Here is a 21,324-nt window from a genome sequence, read left to right on the forward strand (position 1 = left end):
CATGAGAAGTCATGAAACCTCTCTCCTGCCAGAGCACTCCGAAGTCGTGTACAACTCCGAATGCGTAACGTGAATCTGTATAAACATTAACTTTCAGGTTCTTGGCGTGTATACAGGCTTGTGTCAGAGCAACTAGCTCTGCTGCTTGAGCGGACAGGGTATCAATACGGTGTGTTTCAATAACTTCGGTGTCAGTAGTCACTGCATACGCGGCGACTAGTTCTCCTGTACTAGTTCTCATACATGAACCATCCACATAAAGTGTCAGGTCGGGATCTGGTAACGGAATGTCTGTCAGGTCTTGTCTTGGCTTTGTCGTAATGTTAACTACTTCCACACAGTCATGTGGGTCAGGGTTCAAACTGACTGATGGTAACAGTGTAGCAGGATTCAGGACGTTGCAGCGTCTAATTTCTATGTGTGGCTGGAACAGTGTCAATTCATAACCTGTTAAACGTGCAATTGTCAAGTGCTGAGTTTGTGTTCGGTTTAAAAGAACTTCCACGGAATGTGGAACTTGTACTGTCAGGGAATGTCCTAAAACTATGGAATCACTTTGTCTGATAGCTAGTGCGGTGGCTGCAACTGACTTAAGGCACGCAGGCAACGCCTGGGCGACTGGATCTAATGTGCTAGAAAAGTAAGCACAGGGCTTGGATTGTCCTGCTTGATCTTGTGTGAGAACAGATAATGCTGTACCTTCACGTTCAGTAACGAAAAGTGTAAAAGGCTTACTGTAGTTCGGTGTAGCTAGAACTGGAGCTTGACATAGGGCTTTCTTTAACTCGTTGAAACTAAGTGTATGTTCAGATGTCCAAGGGAGGACAGTCGATACGGCTGCCTCCTGTGTCGTTAACTGTATCAGTGGCTTGGCTAGAAATGCATACTGGGGAATCCATTGTCTACAATAAGAAGTAAGGCCGATAAAAGCACGTACCTCCTTCTGGGTTCTGGGCTGGGGAAGACTCGCTATTAACTGGATACGGTCGGGTGTCAACTGCCTACCCCTCTTGGACAGTAAGTGTCCTAAGTAGACCACTTGCTGGACACAGAATTGAAGCTTCGAAGGGGACACCTTGTGCCCCATCTCGGCTAGGAAATACAGAACTGTCAGTGACGCTCGCTCGCAATCACGTTCAGAACGGGCTGTGATCAGTAGATCATCGACATACTGGAGCAGGGCAGTGTCCGTTGGCATGTGAATGTTGTCTAGTTGTCTCTTAAGTGCCTGACTGTAAATACTAGGGCTTTCTGTGAAACCTTGAGGAGCGCGTGTGAACATATAGCTCCTTCCATTTAAACAAAATCCGAAAAGAAACTGGCTGTCTGGATGAATAGGAACACTAAAAAATGCATTCTTGAGGTCTATGACAGTGAAGAACGTGGCTTCAGAATCAATGGCTGTTAATAGGGAAGAGATATCTGGGACTACTGGGTACTGAGGAATAATACATTTATTAAGCTCTCGTAAATCAATCACTAATCGATATACTGGGGGTGCATTTGGATCAGTACGTTTCATGACTGGAATGATCGGAGAATTACATACATTTGAGTCAGTTTCTACAACTACTCCTTGAGCCATGAGCTCGTCAATAATTTTGGATAAGGCTGCTACAGCCTCAGGTGGCAATCTGTACTGTCTGATTCGTGGTAACACTACACCTGGTTTGAGAGTCACACGATAGGGTGTGATTTGCATATAACCTACATCTGTTGGACCTTGTGCCCATAGATGCTGCGGAACATTAGACAGTCTGGAATCAAAATCTCGTAATACATAGTGACCCTTAAAGTCACGTAGGAACAGACGTATTCCCTCTGGGGAACAGCAAATGACTGCACCTAACTCTTTCAGTGTCTTAATGCCTAATAGATTTTCTGGACATGACTTAGTAAGTAACAGATCAGTAGTGCGGGACAATGGACCTACTTCTAGAGTAACTGGCTTTGAGATCTCATTTATAATGGGTTTTCCTGAAAATCCAAGGGAAACATTTCTTGAGCCTGAGAGCGGAGCCCCTGGAACTTCGGCATGACTAATTGTGGTCCTACTTGCCCCTGTATCGATCAAAAACTTTCTGTCTTTCCCTAATACTTGACTGTGAACATAGGGACCTTCTTGATCTACAGGTATCTCGATGAGAGGCAAGCCTACCTCCCTCTCTAGGCTGTTTCATGAATATGGCTGATACTCTGGATACTCGGACTGTGCATACTGGTACATCTGTGATGTGACATGCTGTGTTGCAGCAATAGGCTGCGGTACTGTAACTGTCTGTTGTGCATTCTGTGACTGAGGAGTCTGTGAAACTTGTTCTTGTCTAGGCGGACGTGGTCTTTCTTTAGTCTTACCAGTAGCTATGTTATGTTTCAGAACTGCACACTCGTTTATAAAATGACCTGGCTGTTTACAATAATTGCAGTTCCCTTTAACGGGAGCTGCAGGATGACTGGCTTGATTCGGACCCCTCTTCTGACTGTCTTGAGGAACAGATTGTGCAACTAGCACTTTCATTTTCGTGTCTTTCATACGTTTTCTTTCGTGTTCTTGCTCTTCTCTGATTCTATTCTGGTGGTATTGGAGCATCTGGAGCATCTGGGACGGAGTATTTGCTTGCCAGGTGCTTTCGACTTTCAAAACTCGATTTTTAATTTGAGGACTTGAATTCTCGACTAATTTAGTAACGAAAAGGTGAGGGTATGACTCACTACTTGTCTTGAGACCACTGTTAATACTAAAACATTTTTCAAATCTAGAATAAAAATCACTAATATCTTCGTCTTGTTTCTGTTTACAGGCTGAGATTGCATCCCAGTCTTCTTTTCTAGTTGTCAATAATCTGGGTAAAACTTGAATCAATAATTCTGGTAATTCTTTACATTTATCTCCAAGACCGGTACCTGGTACTCGAGCCTTGTCTTCAGCTTCTAGAGCTGTCCAATCGATCTTTTTCTCTCCCACCTCCCATTCTTTTTCCTTTAGCTTTTCATACACCCCTGCGGGTAACAGGACCTTTAACATTTTAATGATATCTGGGTAAGTGTATTCTCCCATACGGAGCATGTCTTTTAATTCTCTATGGAACCCTGCTGGATCTTTGTCATGACAGGGAATTAATTTCTTCATTTCAAGAAGTTCCATCTTTGTTATTGGAGTGTATACAAACACTCGTTGCATTTCGCCACCCGTCCCTCTGACTGGGTGGACTTCTCGTAACGGATTCTGTCGGTCTATGTGGAATGATTTACTTTCTGGGGGTGAGACATGAACAAAATGTGGGTTCAAGAACGTTCTATATTTGTAACGTTGTTCTAGAATGACACTAATTAAATCGGTACCTAAACCTCTCCATTTATACTGGAGTAACTCGTTCAGGATATCATGTAACGGACCTGGATCAGAGTGTTGACCCTCATACATAGTAATGAGGTGCTGAATCATATACATACCCACCAGTCGTTGCTCGGCTGGGGGCATTTTCAGAAACATTTGTGCCACTATTTCGTCTGGAAAAGTGGTAGAATCAGTAATCCATCGGACTGCTGATCGGGCTAGTTCTTGTTCATGCATGGTACTTAACTCACTATAACCGATTCGTGATTTCAGAATGTGATCGGTAGCTTGAAATACTTGTTCTAGAGAACCTTGTTCTGGTGCTGAATGATGAAAAATAGACTTGGGTTCTAGGCGTAAATGGCGATCTGGAAATCTAGATTTTCCTACATACGCTATTCTGGCGGGATTCTCGTCCTCTTCTTCTTCGGGATCAGAGATACTTTCTTTCTCGCTTACTTGTGCTGCTTTACGCTGTTCGTGTATCTTTATTATCTCTTTACGGATTTTCTTGTACATACTCTCCATAGCACCGACGGTCTTGTGCTTACCCTCGGCTATATTATCACTCCACCTTGTCAGGATTCTCATTTCGGCGGAATCTTTAGACGGGTAATCTTGTTCTCTTATTAGACAATTGATCAGGAACTTTAATATCATGAGCTGGATCTCGGCTTTCCTTTGAGACATAGTCTCGCTAATACTTTCTGGATCATCCCCTGTACGGATGAAACGATATATTCTGTCTAGATCTTCTTTCATATTCGGTAAGGTGACTAGATACTCGGCCACCTTTCTTACGCGAAATGAATATAAAACCATATTATCCTCGCCTGGGACTGGATCATAGCAACATTCGGCAAGGGATTTTCTTATTTCTGCAACAGACTGATACCTAGGCGTACGCTGTGATGCTTGTGCATGTAATTCGGCTAACGTTAAACGCTTGTGTGGCGGCGGGGTTTGAGGAGGACCTCCTCCTGCGGCCCCTAAACTGGAATCATCAACTGATGCTTTCCGACCTGGCAGGGTCGGTAATTGTAACGTGGGCTGGACTTGTATGGCGGGCTGGACCGGGGGTACCGTAACAGGTACTCCGGTGTCTGGAGGAGCGGGAAGTGCCTGATTTACAGGGACTGGCGGAGCGCGAACAGGATTTGCATATTCTGGGACTGTGTCGTCCAAGTAGGACGAAATAAAAATATCAGCTGCGGTCGGTTTGTGACGTAGCTTGGTCGGAACTAATGGTGGCGGGAAATTACTGGATGCCTCTGGGGTCGCTTTTGGCAAGCCCTCGGCAAGAAGAGGATACATACCCTTAATGAGGGCATGCCTCTGTCTGTCTGATTGTTCGGCTTTGACTCGTTCACCTATCTCGATTAATTCTCTTTCTTGGGCTCGTTCTTGGGATTCTCTACTTAACTCTGACTTTCTGACTTCCTTTTCGGTTCTTCTATGCGCTTCTTTACGCCATAACTCGATGGCATCTTTCTGTGACTGTCTGGCTTTCTTTTTCCATAATGCTTCTTCTACTCGCATGATACATTCGGCATCCCATGTACCCGATACGGGCCATCTATACTTTTCTTCTAACTGTTTGGTATACTCTACCCATAAATCTAGATACAATATGGCGCTTATGCCATGTTTCTGATACATAAAGTGACCTGGACTGTCCCTAGGCGGGACAGGAACTGCTTCTTCTAATAAACCCTTTCTAGTTTTTAGCTGACGTAATCTTGAAAAGAGCGGCATTGTAAACTTGAATCGGAACACAATACAATACACGAAGAACAATAACAATTGGGAAAACAATTCAGGCATACCACGACATTGGAATTACATTAAACAATATCATAACATAACAGTTCGAACAGAATATTACCTGGAATACTTGAGAACAGAAACAGAACAGAATTTCTCGAGAACGGAACAGACTAGAATTACTGGATGCACTGCTGTAACAGTACGGAACATACCGGTCCCATAAAGGAACGCATCAAGACCCGTATCCACCTTTTAGGAGAAAAAGCTATGTTAGACAGTATCCAGAACATTTGGTTCAACAAGCATTTACGAGCTGCAGCCAAGCAGAAAGTCCGTACCTGTATGATATGTTGTCAGTTTAATCCAGGTAAAAGTGTCCCGGTGGAACAAGGTGGTTTCCAGCCCCCTGACCACCCTTTTGAGGTCCTCCAGATGGATTATATTCAGATGGAGCGATGTCGAGGTTTCAAGTATGTCCTTGTAGTAGTATGCGCTTTGTCCAGGTGGACAGAAGCATATCCAGTCCCAGATTACACAGCCGCGACCACTGCCAAGCAGCTGGTTCGTGAATTCTTCCCTAGATATGGACTCCCTAGAGTCGTATATTCTGATAACGGTCAGCCATTCTCCTCAGAGTTAATGAAGCATGTTTCCCTGTTGTTAGGGTACCAGTGGAAGTTCCATTGTGTACGCCATCCTGAAGCAGCCGGTCTGGTCGAGAGACATAATCAGACCCTGAAAATCCGTATTGCAAAAGTCTGTAAAGAAAAAGGTGTGGACTGGCTAGTAGCTCTGCCAGTTGCTCTATTTTATATGCGCATGGTCGCACATTCTAGATCAGGTCTGTCCCCGTATGAGGTCGTATTCGGCCGCCCCCCTAACATGTGGGGTACTCCTAGACCCCGAAGTATTACCGATGTTTCATGTAATATGTTGACAGATTACCTAGCTTCCTTGATGTCTGCCCTCAACTCATGTCGTTCACAGGTTGCCGCCGCCTTTCCAGACAATACCGAGGTGGCACCGCATGAAATCGTTCCAGGTTCCCTTGTGATGGTCCGGAATTTTGACAGATCAAGTCCGCTGGAACCTCGTTGGAAGGAGCCACGTCAGGTCCTCTTGACCACCCGTACTGCCGTCAAGCTGGAAGGCAGGAAGGGGTGGGTCCACCTTTCTCATGTAAAACTTTTCAATGGATTGAAACCCGTTTCTAAAAACATTTCCAAGGAGTCCCAGGATTTTAAAGACTGCCAAGACATTGTTTTAAAGGACTGTCCCGCAAAAGACATTGTTACAACCCCTTCCCTGTTAGAGAAAACTCCGCAACAGGAGTATAAGCAAAAACTACGGTCTAGTAAGTCAGTCAGTTTGATTGTATAAGTCCTCCCCTAGGTGAAACGGTTAGATTGTTTCTGACATGTATAAAATAGACCCCCATAGTGAGAGAGTCAGTAAAAACTCAATTCAATGTATCGTTTTTCTATGTTTCATATTATTCATCAGCCTAATGATTTCCTGCACCAGTTATGCCTTTTTCCTATATTTTCCAGTTTCTCATGTAAATAAGTCTGCTAATGCTACAGTAGAGCACACGTTTAGTGATCTGCCTCCTCACGAATATGCTTACCGCCTCGCTATGCGTAATAATTCATTTATCCGTATGTTACATTATTCACACCAGACCAGCAATGCCACTAATTGTTGGGTGTGTGGTCGACTCCCCCCTTTCCAGACACCGAAGGGAGTTCTGCCACTATTTCCTTATCCATTCTCACACAATGGTTCGTGTGGAGCATGGTCCACGTTAACGTCATCCGCAACAGATATGTCTTTTCTTAACAGTACATGTTTCCCAGACAAGCAAGGTCTCCCCCGCAGAACAGGGTTAGATCTAGAAAATGAAGTGTATAATTTAGGTAATTATTCGTCGAATTTCATGGTCCTGAATGTTCAGTCTGATACTACTCCAGACTCACCTGCTATTTCAGTACTACCAGTCAAAGGCGAATTATGTGTCCGTAATTATGGTTCTGTACACGTAGGCCATAGTGAATGTACTACTGTTATTCAGTATAGTGACAGTGGGAAATCTAATTTTAAAGCTTCACGTCATTCTTATTTTGTTTGTGGTCAAACTGCATATGTTCATCTGCCCCTCGATTGGGAGGGAACCTGTTACATTGCCTTCCTACTGCCACCTGTTTTTCTAGCCCCACCTGACTACCATAGGAATTCCTTCCTAGTACATACTAGACACAAGAGAAATCTCCCGATTGTCGATTATACTGAAACCGCTGCAGAGCAATTCATTGATATAGATAAAGGTGTTTTCCCTTATTTAGGCACAGTTGTAAACAGTAAGCTAATCCGTAGGTTAACAAGAACCCTTGAAGCAGTAGTAGATGAGACTGCCTCCGCTCTAGGTAACTTAACTGAAGAGCAATCCTTTATGAGAATTGTCGTTTTACAGAATCGTCTCGTCCTTGACGTCATACTGGCCGATAGGGGCGGGGCCTGTAGAGTTCTCGGATCTAGTTGCTGCATTTTCATTCCAAATAACGCGCCGTCTGTTTATTCAGCTATAACCAGACTCCATAAAATTGCCCATCTGTTACATCAAGATCCAGGCACCTGGACATGGTCCGGTTGGTTCTGGAATATAATTTCCGCATGGGGATGAAAATTCCTGTCCTTTCTAAGTATTGCAGTAGCGATCATATTTAGCTGCTGCCTCTGTATACAATGTGGCCCTGCGATTTGCAGCATGTGTGCTACCTCTTGTATTCCTAGTCCTAAGCCCCGTTCTAAGTCCCGTTCCAAGATAATTCGAGACGAGCAAATGGTACTGTATGAAATGATAGATGGTATCATGAATATTGATGTTTCCTGATGGAAACGTAGTGACAAGGAGGGAATGTGGAAAAGTAAATTTTGCCATGTTCTGTGTCCCTACGCCTCATCCATCATATGTTATGTGTGCATGACCAATATGCATATGTTATTCCCCATGTCCGATTAATGACGCAATTACAGTTGTGTCCACCTTTAGTATGCTAGTTTCCAGTCCTCGTGAATACTGCGAATATCAGGCCTATGTAAAGCTACGTTGCCACGTTTCTCAGTGTGCACGTTATTCCATTATAAAGTCCCCGTTTCCAGGCCTCAAAAGGGCCCGGACCACAGATTCAGCTCCTGTCTCCTGAAGTCTCGCTGAGGAGCGATACAGCCCCCACCTGTATCCTCGACCTTTCACTTACTTCCTGCCTCGCAGTGCCCGGTGCAGCCTGGCTCTGCCTCTGAGTCTGCCAAAAGTATGTTATAGTTCCAGTTATCAGTTCAGTCCTCCTTCTCTGCATTCCTAAGCTACTGAACTGCATCAATAGTTCCCGTCATTGTCTAGCCTATGCGGCTCCACGTTAGAGAAATACTGTATTTAATGGTCATTTAATATTCTTCATCACGCACTACATGTAGAATAATGCATGGTCCAGTCTTAGAATCAAGTTAGCCTTTCCCCTCATGACTTCTAGTTTATATCAACATGTTCCCTAAACATCAGATACTAGATAGGGTTTAGGTACAAGTCGCTCCGACCCTCCAGACTTTAGTCTCTGCTCCTAGCACAGAGTTCATATCACCCAGCTTCTCCTCGTAACACGTCATTGCCAGTTTGCGCACACCACCAGGTTAGAGGTCCCGGCTCCTTAGGTAGCCCCCTCCTATGTTTCCGCCCCATTCATGACATATTCTGTTACGTTTGCACCACATGTCTATGTATACGCCCAGTTACACCTACTTTTACTGTTATCTTTCGCGACTGCTACGCGTCACGCCTTCTGCTCCACCCACTGCTACGCCTACTGCAATGTAATGCTATGTGTTTGCGCTATGTATATAAGTTCATGTATTGTTATTAAAAGTTAGCGCGCTCATTCCAGACCCAGCCCCAGCAGCTGCTGGGCCTCTTTTTCCCCTGCTGGGTCATCCTATGCAGGTTGTCCTGATCCTGTCCTTATGCTGTAATAAACCTGCAGAAACTCCTACTACCTCGAATCTTGACTCTTATTTATTGAGCTATCTGTTATGCTATATGCCTAGTCAAAAATAGGGTATTATTTATTTATTTACCACATAATGGTAAATGTAGGTGTAACTGGGCGTGTATACATAGACATGTGGTGCAAACGTAACAGAATATGTCATGAATGGGGCGGAAACATAGGAGGGGGCTACCTAAGGAGCCGGGACCTCTAACCTGGTGGTGTGCGCAAACTGGCAATGACGTGTTACGAGGAGAAGCTGGGGGCTATGAACTCTGTGCTAGGAGCAGAGACTAAAGTCTGGATGGTCGGAGCGACTTGTACCTTAACCCTATCTAGTATCTGATGTTTAGGGAACATGTTGATATAAACTAGAAGTCATGAGGGGATCAAGGTAGTACACACTGTGTTCCAGGCCATGGCAATATGTCTTTTTGCCACTGCTAGTTCCAAAGCCTGACACCCCTGCAGTTGCTGTATACACTTCTATACAATCCAAGAATTAAAAAATCAGAAAGCTGGATCATAGGGCAAAATAGATGCAGTGACATCAAAAATAAAGGAGATTGCTGAGTGCAATAAATGACAATCACAGGGCAAAGCCACACAATGTGATAACAATTTCATACTGTATCGGGTCTAGCGTGCCTTCCTACATCAGGTCCACAAAGTTGCATATTCTGCCTTACACCATTATGCCTCACCAAGGTGTGTACCCCACTTAATCCCAGGGTTCCATCTCTCTGAACCGCTGGCATGGAACATGTGCCCACAGAGAGAGGCTACGTGCCAAGGGAGGAGTCTTCTTACCTCTATGCAGGTATTTCTGCTAGCCTGAACCCTTCAATTTCCAAAGAATGCAGGGAAGAGTGCTCTGCAAGGAGGAGGACAAAACCTACTCTAACAAGGACATAGCCTCAAAGTCAAAGGCCAACCGGCGGCTCTCCAGCTTGGATGTATTTAACCTCCTCAAGGGCCAATGCAGCTGAGCCACAGCATAATATAGCTCAAGGTATGTGCTTTCAACCCCCTGTCGTCCACTGTAGCTTATAGGGTGTCTAGCTCAACTCTAAGAAAAATTATTTCAATGTGAGTTTCTCTTAAATATTGTGCCTGGGTTTCCAATTTCATGCCACACAAAGTTTATGTACAACACACAGATGTCACTAATGGAGGGATGACGTGACAATATATGCAGTACTACAATGGTAGGTTTTCCCATTGTTTTAGCCTTGATGAAGTCGTCGGGACTGCCCTAAGACAATGAAACATGTGTTGGCTAAGGCATGAATGAATTTTGACAAAAAGAGGCAAAGTGGCCAAAGATAAATCATCTGATAAGAGAAAGACAATTTTGTGTTGTGACTTCATAGTGTACTTCCTTATGTTTTTTGAGGCATTTTGTAACACAAACTAAGCACGCAGTTCTTCTGAAAGGTCTAACTCTGTTTCTTGGAAATAACTAAAGTTTTCTGTAAAACCCTCACCTACTAGGATTACCCCTTGGTGGCATGCTTCATCATTGGGTCCATTGCGTTTGGCTGCGGAATGGGGTGTGCTGGGACCTACGTATTACGCGAGAGTGCGTTGAGTGACCATGAAATGTGTGAGTGGATGGATTATCACAGTTCTGCAAGTCCTCAGGAAAAATGCCTGCTAGCAAAAATCTTTCATGAGGTGTTTGCCAAACTGAAGGTTTTTGGGCTGCTCTCAGACTGGGAAGCAGAATATTTCAAGGTCAGGGCCATGACTGTCTACCTCTATATTTCCTTCAATTAAAGCTATGTAGTTAGTTGCTAGGAGCAACGATTCAAGGATGAGAGTTAGTGTGGAGCTAGATTCTTCCAGCAACTGGACCATTTGTTACAACCTGACTTTCTAGGGAAGTTGAAAGTGACTTCTGACTCCACTAGGTGCAGTTGAGAGGATTCAAAACAGGTTTTGCAGATTCTCCTTTCCATAGATTCAAATGTTGACTGTATTTATGAGTGTGTGGTCTTAGCAAACTCTCTATGAATGGGAACGTTAAGAGAGATCAGTATATACTATGTTACAATAGCACAGTTGGCCCATCCATAGAGCCCCTATCAAACCATTCAATGTTAGTTTCCATTAGCATTGATGGGTATGGACAATTTGGGACTTCCATCAATGACTACAGTGATTATTTGGTAAACAAAAAACATCTCATTGTTGTTGATGATGCTCACACTTCTTACAGTGTTTGTTGGTCTATTCATCATCCACTGGAACCTGTTGCTTTGGCTTTCAGTGACGTCTGTTTGACTCCTAGGTTCGGAATTCAGTCTATCAATCAATCAGTCAATCACAGATTTGTAAAGTGCACTACTCACCGGAGGGCCTCAAGGGGCTCGTGGGGGGGGGGTTGTGCAACTCTGGTCATCTGAAATGCCAGGTCTTATGGCTCTTCCTGAATGCTTTCAGTGTGGGGCTTCTTATGATGCTGAGGGGGAGTTCATTCCAGGTTTTGGCCGCAATGTAGGAGAAGGATCTGCCTCCCGTGCTGTGGATGCAGAGGATTTCTGCAAAGGCCAGGTCAGCGGATCGGAGGTTTCTCCTGGGGGCGTGGAAGGAGACTCTTTTGTTGAAATTGTACCTGATGACAATCTGTTATTGATGGCACCAGGGGCATGTAAGTGTTGAACTGCAGAGTTGAGAGCTAGAGGACCATTGTGAAACACAACATGTCACTCTTAGAATTGGTGATTCCTTCAATCCGTCTTTCATGTTTGGCTTAGTAGGGGTAAACTGTACATCCGTGTTAATTTTTTGATTTTGTTCAGAACAAACTTGTTGTTTCAAAGACTACAAAGAGGTCATGGAACACCAGGATAGCTTACTTTCTTAATCCATTATGCTTTAAATAAATATGGTCTTTTGTCTATGTCAGCTTGAAGCCTGATTGCATATCAAAGTATAGATGGCTGTGCTAAAAATACTTGTGAAGTTTGTCTGTCTAGGATTTTGTTGAGGTAAGACAGGTTGGGGATTGGCTCACAACTTGCCAGATCTTGTGGGTTTTCTGCAGTATTTTTCAGGTGTAAGGTGACAATAGCATGGCACTAAAAGACTACTTGAAGTATTTTTGGGATGACAATATCAAGCTTATAATGTCATCTCCAAATCAAGATTCTCGTCAAGTTAAAGGCAGCACTAATGATGTTTTATTCAGAAGTGAATCAGGTATCTTTCTGTCTCACTGCACTTTTAGTTGCATTGTGCTCACTACAGGGCTTGAAAGAGGACATAATAGAAGGCATACATGGCCAGCTCAGCGAACCCCAGCCAGGCAGCCGACAACCTCACGAAGTGGATCAGCAACTGCGCGGACGATCTCGCCCCTCTGAGGACCCCGCCCAGCAGACCCGGCAGCAAGAAAGCCCCATGGTTCACCGACGAACTCAAGAGCTCCAAGAAGAACTGCCGAGCCCTCGAGAAAGTCTGGAGAAGGGAACCAACACCGGACAACATGACCACCCTCAAGCTTGCCACCCGGAAGCACCACCAACTGATCCGCGCCACCAAGAAAACTGCATTCAAGGACAGACTGGACAACAACGCACACAACTGCAAGGAACTCTTCAACATCGTGAAAGAGCTCTCCAACCCCAATGCAGGAAACAACGACATCACCCCATCGCAAGACCTCTGCAACTCCCTCGCCTCCTACTTCCACAACAAGATCGCGGACATACACAACAGCTTCAGCAGTCAACCATCGCACACAACGACCGCAGCAACGCCACCCACCACCACCCTCCGCGCCTGGACTCCGATCAGCACCGATGACACCGTCCGCATGATGAACTCCATCCACTCCGGATCGCCGACCGACCCCTGCCCTCACCACGTCTTCAACAAGGCCGACACTGTCATCGCACCCCACCTGCGGGACATCATCAACACCTCCTTCGACACCGCCACCTTCCCGGAGAGCTGGAAGCACGCCGAACTCAGCGCTCTACTAAAGAAACCAACAGCGGACCCCACCGAACTCAAGAACTACCGCCCCATCTCGCTCCTCCCGTTTCCAGCCAAAGTCATCGAGAAGACCGTCAACAAACAGCTGGCCGCCTTCCTCGAGACGAATGGATCCCTCGACCCGTCACAGTCTGGCTTCCGAGCCAACCACAGCACCGAGACCGCCCTCATCGCTGCCACCGATGACATCCGAGCCCTGATGGACAACGGAGAAACAGCGGCCCTCATCCTCCTAGACCTCTCCGCCGCATTCGACACTGTCTGCCACCGCACCCTAGTGCAACGCCTCACCAACGTCGGAATTCAAGAGAAGGCACTGGAATGGATCGTCTCCTTCCTCGACGGAAGAACACAGAGAGTCCGTCTACCACCATACAAGTCAGAGGCCTCCGAAGTCATCTGCGGCGTCCCTCAAGGATCCTCGCTGAGCCCCACCCTCTTCAACGTCTACATGAGCCCCCTCGCGCCCATCGCACGCCAACACAACCTGAACATCATCTCCTACGCCGATGACACCCAGCTGATCCTCTCACTGACCAACGACCCCGCCGCTTCCAGAGCCAACCTTCACGAAGGGATGAAAGCCGTAGCCGAATGGATGACGACCAGCCGCTTGAAACTCAACTCAGACAAGACGGAAGTCCTCATCCTGGGCTCCTCGCCCTCCGCTTGGGACGACTCCTGGTGGCCCCCCGCCCTGGGCTCCACACCCACACCGACAGACCACGCACGCAACCTGGGCTTCATCCTGGACTCCTCCCTCTCCATGACCAAACAAGTCAACGCCGTCTCCTCGTCATGCTTCAACATCCTGCGCATGCTACGAAAGATCTTCCGGTGGATCCCCACCGAGACCAGGAAGACGGTCACCCAGGCCCTCGTCACCAGCCAACTGGACTACGGCAACGCCCTCTACGCCGGAACCACCGCCAAGCTCCAGAAGAGACTCCAGCGGATCCAGAACGCCTCAGCCAGACTCATCCTCGACATCCCCCGACGCAGCCACATCTCCGGACATCTGAGAGACCTGCACTGGCTCCCCGTCAACAAGAGAATCACCTTCCGTCTCCTCACCCACGCACACAAAGCCCTACACGACCAAGGCCCGAGCTACCGAACAACAACATCAACTTCTACGCTCCCAAACGCCACCTCCGATCAGCCAGTCATGCCCTCACCGCCGTCCCCCGCATCCGAAGATCGACAACAGGAGGAAGGTCCTTCTCCCACCTGGCCGCCAAGACCTGGAACTCCCTCCCGACCGACCTGCGCCTGACCCAAGACCACCTTTCCTTCAGGAAGAAGCTCAAGACCTGGCTTTTCGAGCAGTAGCAGCACCCCCCCCCAAGCGCCTTGAGACCCTCCGGGTAAGTAGTGCGCTATATAAATGTCCATGATTGATTGATTGATTGATGGTTGGTCCTAAACTGATTCCTCATTGTTCCCCATGCATCCGGTCCTCTGGTTCCTACAGTGACAAGGCATCTAAATCTAGTAACACTTTTCTTAATGCAGGGTAAGCCAACCATGGAATATCCTGTTCAAATGTAGAAGAAGGGGGGCTTTCTGCAAGAGCAAAACAGTGATACAAACCCACTAACACATCAAAGGCATTCTATATCTCTCTGGTAAAACATACATGATGCCCTCTGTAGTTCATGGGGTCACAGTGCCCATAGGGAGAGCTCAATGAAACAATGAAAGTGCTTGTTTCTGCTCACAACATGTAGTCAAATTCTAGGAAATTTGCTGGAACCTACCTCTGACTTAATTTCTCTATTCTATAAGAGAACGTTTTAGCTTTTGTGTCAAATTGGTTCCTGGTTGGCGCATCTACAATTCTTAATTTGTCTTTGTTCCAACAAGGTTGAAATACATACTTACAGCTTCCCTAAATGTTGTATCTGGATGAGATAATTTACACCTCATTGCAGATTTGGGAGTGTTGTTTTAAGACCTGTGTTGTGCTGTGCTGTGCTGAGGGGGGCCCCTTGGAACTTGGGAATGCAGGGGCTAATGCAAGACACTTACCCACAGGCCTTTCCAAAAATGTCCCAAAATGTAATATCCACCACTAGTCCAGAGATCTTTACTTCAAACTACTTTTAATCCCAATTACTCGAGACTCCTTTAGGTACATGTTAGATGTTCTCAAAACTAGTGTAAGTCCATTTGAAAGCATTTGTGATTATCCATTAAATGCACTATTTCCTACATGTTTGAAATATTTTCATAACATGTAAATAACCATTCTTCTGGGTCTCGCTTATTTCATTGTTACACATCTTCATTCTCCCATCCGGCACGTGATCTCATTTCCTCTCCATTCATATGATACATAATACATGTAAATTATGCATGCTTAATACATTTGTTCCAGGTATTGTGAGACCCAATTTTCGTATGCATGGAACAAGGAAATATAAATTTAACTCAAGAGTTAGAGACATATAAAGTCAGAAAAAGTATTTGAGATTCACCCCTAAGTGCTGTTCAACTTTAGACTCAAGTGGGTTTTCTATGTCCACTACATTTTGTGTACCCTGGGGTCAAAAACATCCCCACTAAGGATGGTAAAATAATGTAAACTAAAAACTGTTTCCTTGACTCTAGTTCATGTTGTCTCAACTTACTGTCTTTTGTGTTGAGACTAAATGTGTGCTTTCGAAGATTTTGTGACACCCACCATAATATTTACAGAGCAAATTCAAATCTTGCCTTAATGAATATGAAACTGTAAACAGTGAAAAGTTACCTGCTCCAAAATTCATTAATGCTTCTTTCTTCAGAAACTTTCCTTCGGAGTCAAGAAAATGCTGAGGGTTAAACTCTTCAGGCTTCTCAAACTGAGAATTGTCATGAAGCACAGATTCAAGCAGTGGGATAACATACGTTCCCTGGAGACATTTTGAAAATAATACAGAAACACAATCAGTTAGGATTCACTGTGATGTGGTAAATAAATAATTAAATACTGGTACTATTTTTGAATATATTAACAATAACAGATAGCTCAATAAATAAGAGGCAGGATCCGATGTATCCGAGTTGAACAGGCTTTATTCAGGCAAAAGGGAAGGGACTGGAACGGGACAGCCTGAAATAAAATAGGAAGGAAGGCAGCTGCACCATTTCATTAACAGTGCAGTGTATATATAGTAAGACATTTCAATTACATTACATACAGTAGGCGTAACTAGTGACAAGCGTAAGATAAGAACACATGGGCGTGAAAAGAAGGCGTGCACAGGGCGTGCACGTAGACATGTGATGAGAACGTCACAGAAGTGTCATGAATGGGCGGAAACATGGAGGGGGCTACCTGAGCAGCTGGGACCTTTAACCTAGTGGTGCGCGCAAACGGGCAATGACGTGTTACCAGGGAGAACTGGGGGCTATGACTTCTACACTAGAAGAGGAGACTAAAGTCTGCGGTGTCAGGACGACATGTACCTATAGCATATCTGGTATCTGGTGTTTGGAGTACATGTTGATAGAATCTAAAAGTTATCAGGGCAAAGGCTACTTGCCACTAAGGCTGGTGCATGCATATATTCTCCATGTATTGCGTGTGCTATGAATCTTCTATGAATATTAATACAGTATTTCTCTTTCATGGAGACAGAAAGACTAGACTATAGCTGAAACTGTTTATGCGGTTCAGTAGCTTAGGAATGTGAAGAAGGAAAGCTGGACTGATAACTAGAAGCAAAACATATTCTTGGCAGACAGGCAGGCAGAGCCAGGCCGGGCACCGCGCTGCTTGGCAGGAAGTAAGTGAGGGGTCAGGGATGCAGGTGGGGGCTGCATCGCTCCTCGGAGTGGGTTCAGGAGACTGGAGCTTGAATCTGGTGTCCGGGCCCTTTGAGGCCTAGAAACGGGGACAATTCAATGAATTAACGTGCACACTGTAAAACGTGGCAACATAGGCCTAATACTCGTTGCTTTCACGAGAACTGGATACTGGCATACTAGAGTTGGACACAACTATAATTGCGTCTTTAATCGATCACAGGGGGATATATGCATATCGATCATGCACATATAACATAGGGTGGGGAACACGTAGGCACATATAACAAGGCAAAATTCACTTTTCCACATTCCCTCCTTGTGCCCTACGTTTCCATCAGGAAACATCAATATTCATGATACCATCTATCTGTTCATAGAGCATCATTTGCTCGTCTCGAATTGTCTTGGAACGGGACTTAGGACTAGGAATACAAGAGGTAGCACACAAGCCGCAAATCGCAGGGCCACATTGTAAACAGAGGCAGCAACTGAATATGATCATTACTGCTATACCTAGGAATGACAATACTTTCCATCCCCAGGCAGATATAATACTCCAGAGCCAACCGGACCATGTCCAGGTGCCTGGATTCTGGTGTAACTGATGGGCAATTTTATGAAGTCTGGTTATAGCTGAATAAACAGACGGCGCGTTATTAGGAATGAAAATGCAGCAACTAGATCCGATGACTCTACAAGCTCCTCCTCTATCGGCCAGTATGACGTCAAGAACGAGACGATTTTGGAGCACAACAAAACGCATAGCAGATTGCTCTTCGGTTAAATTACCTAGAGCGGAAGTAGTTTCATTCACTACTGCTTCAAGGGTTCTGGTTAGCCTACGTATTAACTTACTATTCTGGACAGGACCTATAAAGAAAAAGAAACCTTTATTGAAGTCTTGATACTGTTCTAGGGCAGTTTCAGTTTGATCGACAATTGGGGACTCAGTCTCCCTTCTATGTCTAACGTGTACTAGATGTGTGTTTCTGTGATAGTCAGATGGGGCTAGGAAAACTGGTGGCAGTAGGAAGGCAATGTAACATGTTCCATCCCAATCGAGGGGCAGACGAACATATGCGGTCTGACCACAAACAAAATAAGAATGACGTGATGCTTTGAAAATAGATTTCCCACTGTCACTATACTCGACCATAGTAGTACAATCACTATGTCCTACATGTGCGGAACCATTCTTTCTGACACATAATTCGCCTTTGACTGGTAGTACTGAAATAGCAGGCAAATCTGGAGTAGTCTCGGACTGAACATTCAAAACCATGAAATTCGAGGAATAATTACCTAGATCATATACTTCATTTTCTAGATCTAATCCTGTTCTATGGGAAAGTCCTTCCTTGTCTGGGAAACATGTTTGATTCAGAAGGGACATATCAGTCGAGGATGACGTTAACGTGGACCATGCTCCACACGAACCATTATGTGAAAATGGATAAGGAAAGAGTGGCAGAACTCCCTTCGGTGTCTGGAAAGGGGGGAGTCGACCACACACCCAGCAATTAGTGGCATTGCTGGTCTGGTGTGAATAGTGCAGCATTCGGATAAAAGTATTATTACGCATAGCAAGACGATAGGATAACTCGTGAGGAGGCAGGTCACTAAAAGTGTGCTCTACTGTAACATTAGAAAACATATGTACATGTGAAATAGGAAAACATAAATGTAAAGCATAACTTATGCAAGTAACCATAAGACTCAGGAATAATAGAAAGAACAGAGTAATGATACATCTCTTAGAGTTTTGGCTAACTCTCTCACTGTGTGGGTCTATCTCATACATGTCAGGAACCTGTCTAACCGTTTCACCCGAGAGGGACTTAGACAATTAAACTGGCTGACTTACTAGACCTTAATTTCTGTTTATACTCCTGCTGCGGAGTTTTCTCTAACAGGGGAAGTTTAGATTCAGTATCTGGGCAGTCCTTGAGAAAAGTCTTTGATTTAAGTCCATGAAACTTCTTGACATGGCTGGAGTGTAGCCAGCCTTTTCGGTTTTCAACTTTCACTGCTGTCCGGGTGGTGAGAAGAACAAGGCGGGGCTCCTTCCAGCGGGGCTCCAACGGACTTGAACGATTGAAATTGCGAACCAACACAAAATCTCCCGGAACGACTTCATACGGTTTCACTTCGGTGTTGTCTGGAAATGCAGCGGCAACCTGTGAACGACAAGATTGTAGTGCAGACATCAAGGAGGCAAGGTAATCTGTCAGCATATTACTGTCAACATCGGTAATTGTACGTGGTCTAGGTGTACCCCACATATTTGGGGGACGACCGAACACTACCTCAAAAGGGGACAGACCTGAACGGGAGTGAGCAACCATTCTCATATAAAAAAGGGCGACTGGCAGTGCTACCATCCAATCTACGCCTTTCTCTGCGCATACTTTAGAAATTCGGATTTTTAGAGTCTGGTTATGTCTCTCTACGAGACCGGCTGCTTCAGGATGGCGTACACAATGGAACTTCCACTGGTACCCTAACAGAAGGGAAACTTGTTTCATGAGCTCGGATGAGAATGGCTGGCCGTTATCTGAATACACGACCCTAGGTAATCCATAGCGGGGAAAATACTCACGAACCAACTGCCTGGCAGTGGTCGCAGCTGTGTAATCTGGAACTGGATATGCTTCTGTCCACCTGGACAAAGCGCATACAACTACGAGGACGTACTTGAAACCTCGACATCGCTCCATCTGAATATAGTCCATCTGGAGGACTTCAAAAGGGTGGTCGGGAGGATGGAATCCACCTTGTTCCACCGGGACACCTTTACCTGGATTAAACTGACAACAGATCATGCAGGTACGCACTTTCTGTTTGGCTGCTGCTCGTAAATGCTTGTTGAACCAGAGGTTCTGAATACTGTCTAACATGGCTTTTTCTCCTAAGTGTGCTGGACTATGTGCGGTGTTAATAATGACTTGAACCATAGAGTCGGGGAGAAACCATGTGGCTTTTCCCTTCGTCAACCATCCTTGATCTGTCTGGACCCCTCCTTGTTCGGACCATTTCTTGATTTCATCGGGAGTAGCATGTAACTGTATATCTATTACATCTTGTGTAGGGTCCTTAACTGTCATACAAGTAGTCTGATCTGTAATGTCTGTCTGTGTCGTGTTAACTGGAATGTCAGGAGTCTGAGCTGTGAGCTTGGCTGTTCGATCTGCTAGATCGTTACCCTGGGAAATGATATCAGTGACTTTCGTATGTGCCTTGCACTTCATGATGGCGATAGCTGTCGGTAAATGTATTGCATCTAACAGAGCTTGAATGAGGGGGCCATGCTGAATCTTGGTTCCATGAGAAGTCATAAAACCTCTTTCTTGCCAGAGCACTCCAAAGTCGTGTACGACTCCGAATGCATAACGTGAATCTGTGTATATGTTAACTTTCAGGTTCTTGGCACGTATGCAGGCTTGGGTCAGAGCGACAAGCTCTGCTGCTTGAGCAGACAGGGTGTCTATACGATATGTTTCTATAACTTCGGTTTCAGTAGTCACTGCATACACGGCTACTAGTTCTCCTGTACTTGTTCTCATACATGAACCATCCACATAAAGTGTCAGGTCGGGATTAGGTAATGCAATGTCTGTCAAGTCTTGTCTTGGCTTTGTCATGGTGTTAACAACTTCCACACAGTCATGTGTGGCAGGATTTGAAGTAACTGACGGTAACAGTGTAGCTGGATTTAAAATGTTGCAGCGTCTGATTTCTATGTGTGGCTGGAACAGTGTCAGTTCATAACCTGTTAAACGTGCAATTGTCAAGTGCTGAGTCTGTGTTCGGTTTAAAAGAACTTCCACGGAGTGTGGAACTTGTACTGTCAGGGAGTGTCCTAACACTATGGATCACTTTGTCTGATAGCTAGAGCTGTGGCTGCAACTGACTTGAGGCACGCAGGCAGAGCCTGGGCCACCGGATCTAATGTGCTAGAAAAATAAGCACAGGGCTTGTATTGTCCTGCTTGATCTTGTGTGAGAACAGATAATGCAGTACCATCTAGTTCAGTAACAAAAAGTGTAAAAGGCTTACTGTAGTTCGGTGTTGCTAGAACAGGTGCTTGGCATAAAGCTTTCTTTAATTCATTGAAAACAAGTGTATGTTCCTGGGTCCAAGGGAGGACAGTCGATACGGCTGCCTCCTGTGTCGTTAACTGTATCAGTGGCTTGGCTAGAAATGCGTACTGGGGAATCCATTGTCTGCAGTAAGAAGTGAGGCCTATAAAAGCTCGTACCTCCTTCTGAGTCTTGGGCTGTGGAAGATGTGCTATTAACTGGATACGGTCTGGTGTCAACTGCCTACCCCTCTTGGACAGTAAGTGTCCTAAGTAGACCACTTGCTGGACACAGAATTGCAATT

At 45.2% G+C, this 21,324-nt stretch overlaps 1 protein-coding gene across 1 annotated transcript in view; it reads right to left on the bottom strand.

Annotated features, from left to right (window-relative positions):
* Positions 1-21,324, bottom strand: part of LOC144826913 (cytochrome P450 2K1-like) — a 190,296-nt gene that overhangs the window by 22,497 nt on the left and 146,475 nt on the right. Inside the window, exon 8 of the mRNA XM_078685371.1 lies at positions 15,902-16,043. Within this exon, the coding sequence (XP_078541497.1) occupies positions 15,902-16,043 (142 nt within the window). The remainder of the gene's footprint in view (positions 1-15,901; positions 16,044-21,324) is intronic.

This window comes from Lissotriton helveticus, chromosome 4_1 (genome assembly GCF_964261635.1).
Source record: "Lissotriton helveticus chromosome 4_1, aLisHel1.1, whole genome shotgun sequence".
NCBI lineage: Eukaryota > Metazoa > Chordata > Amphibia > Caudata > Salamandridae > Lissotriton > Lissotriton helveticus.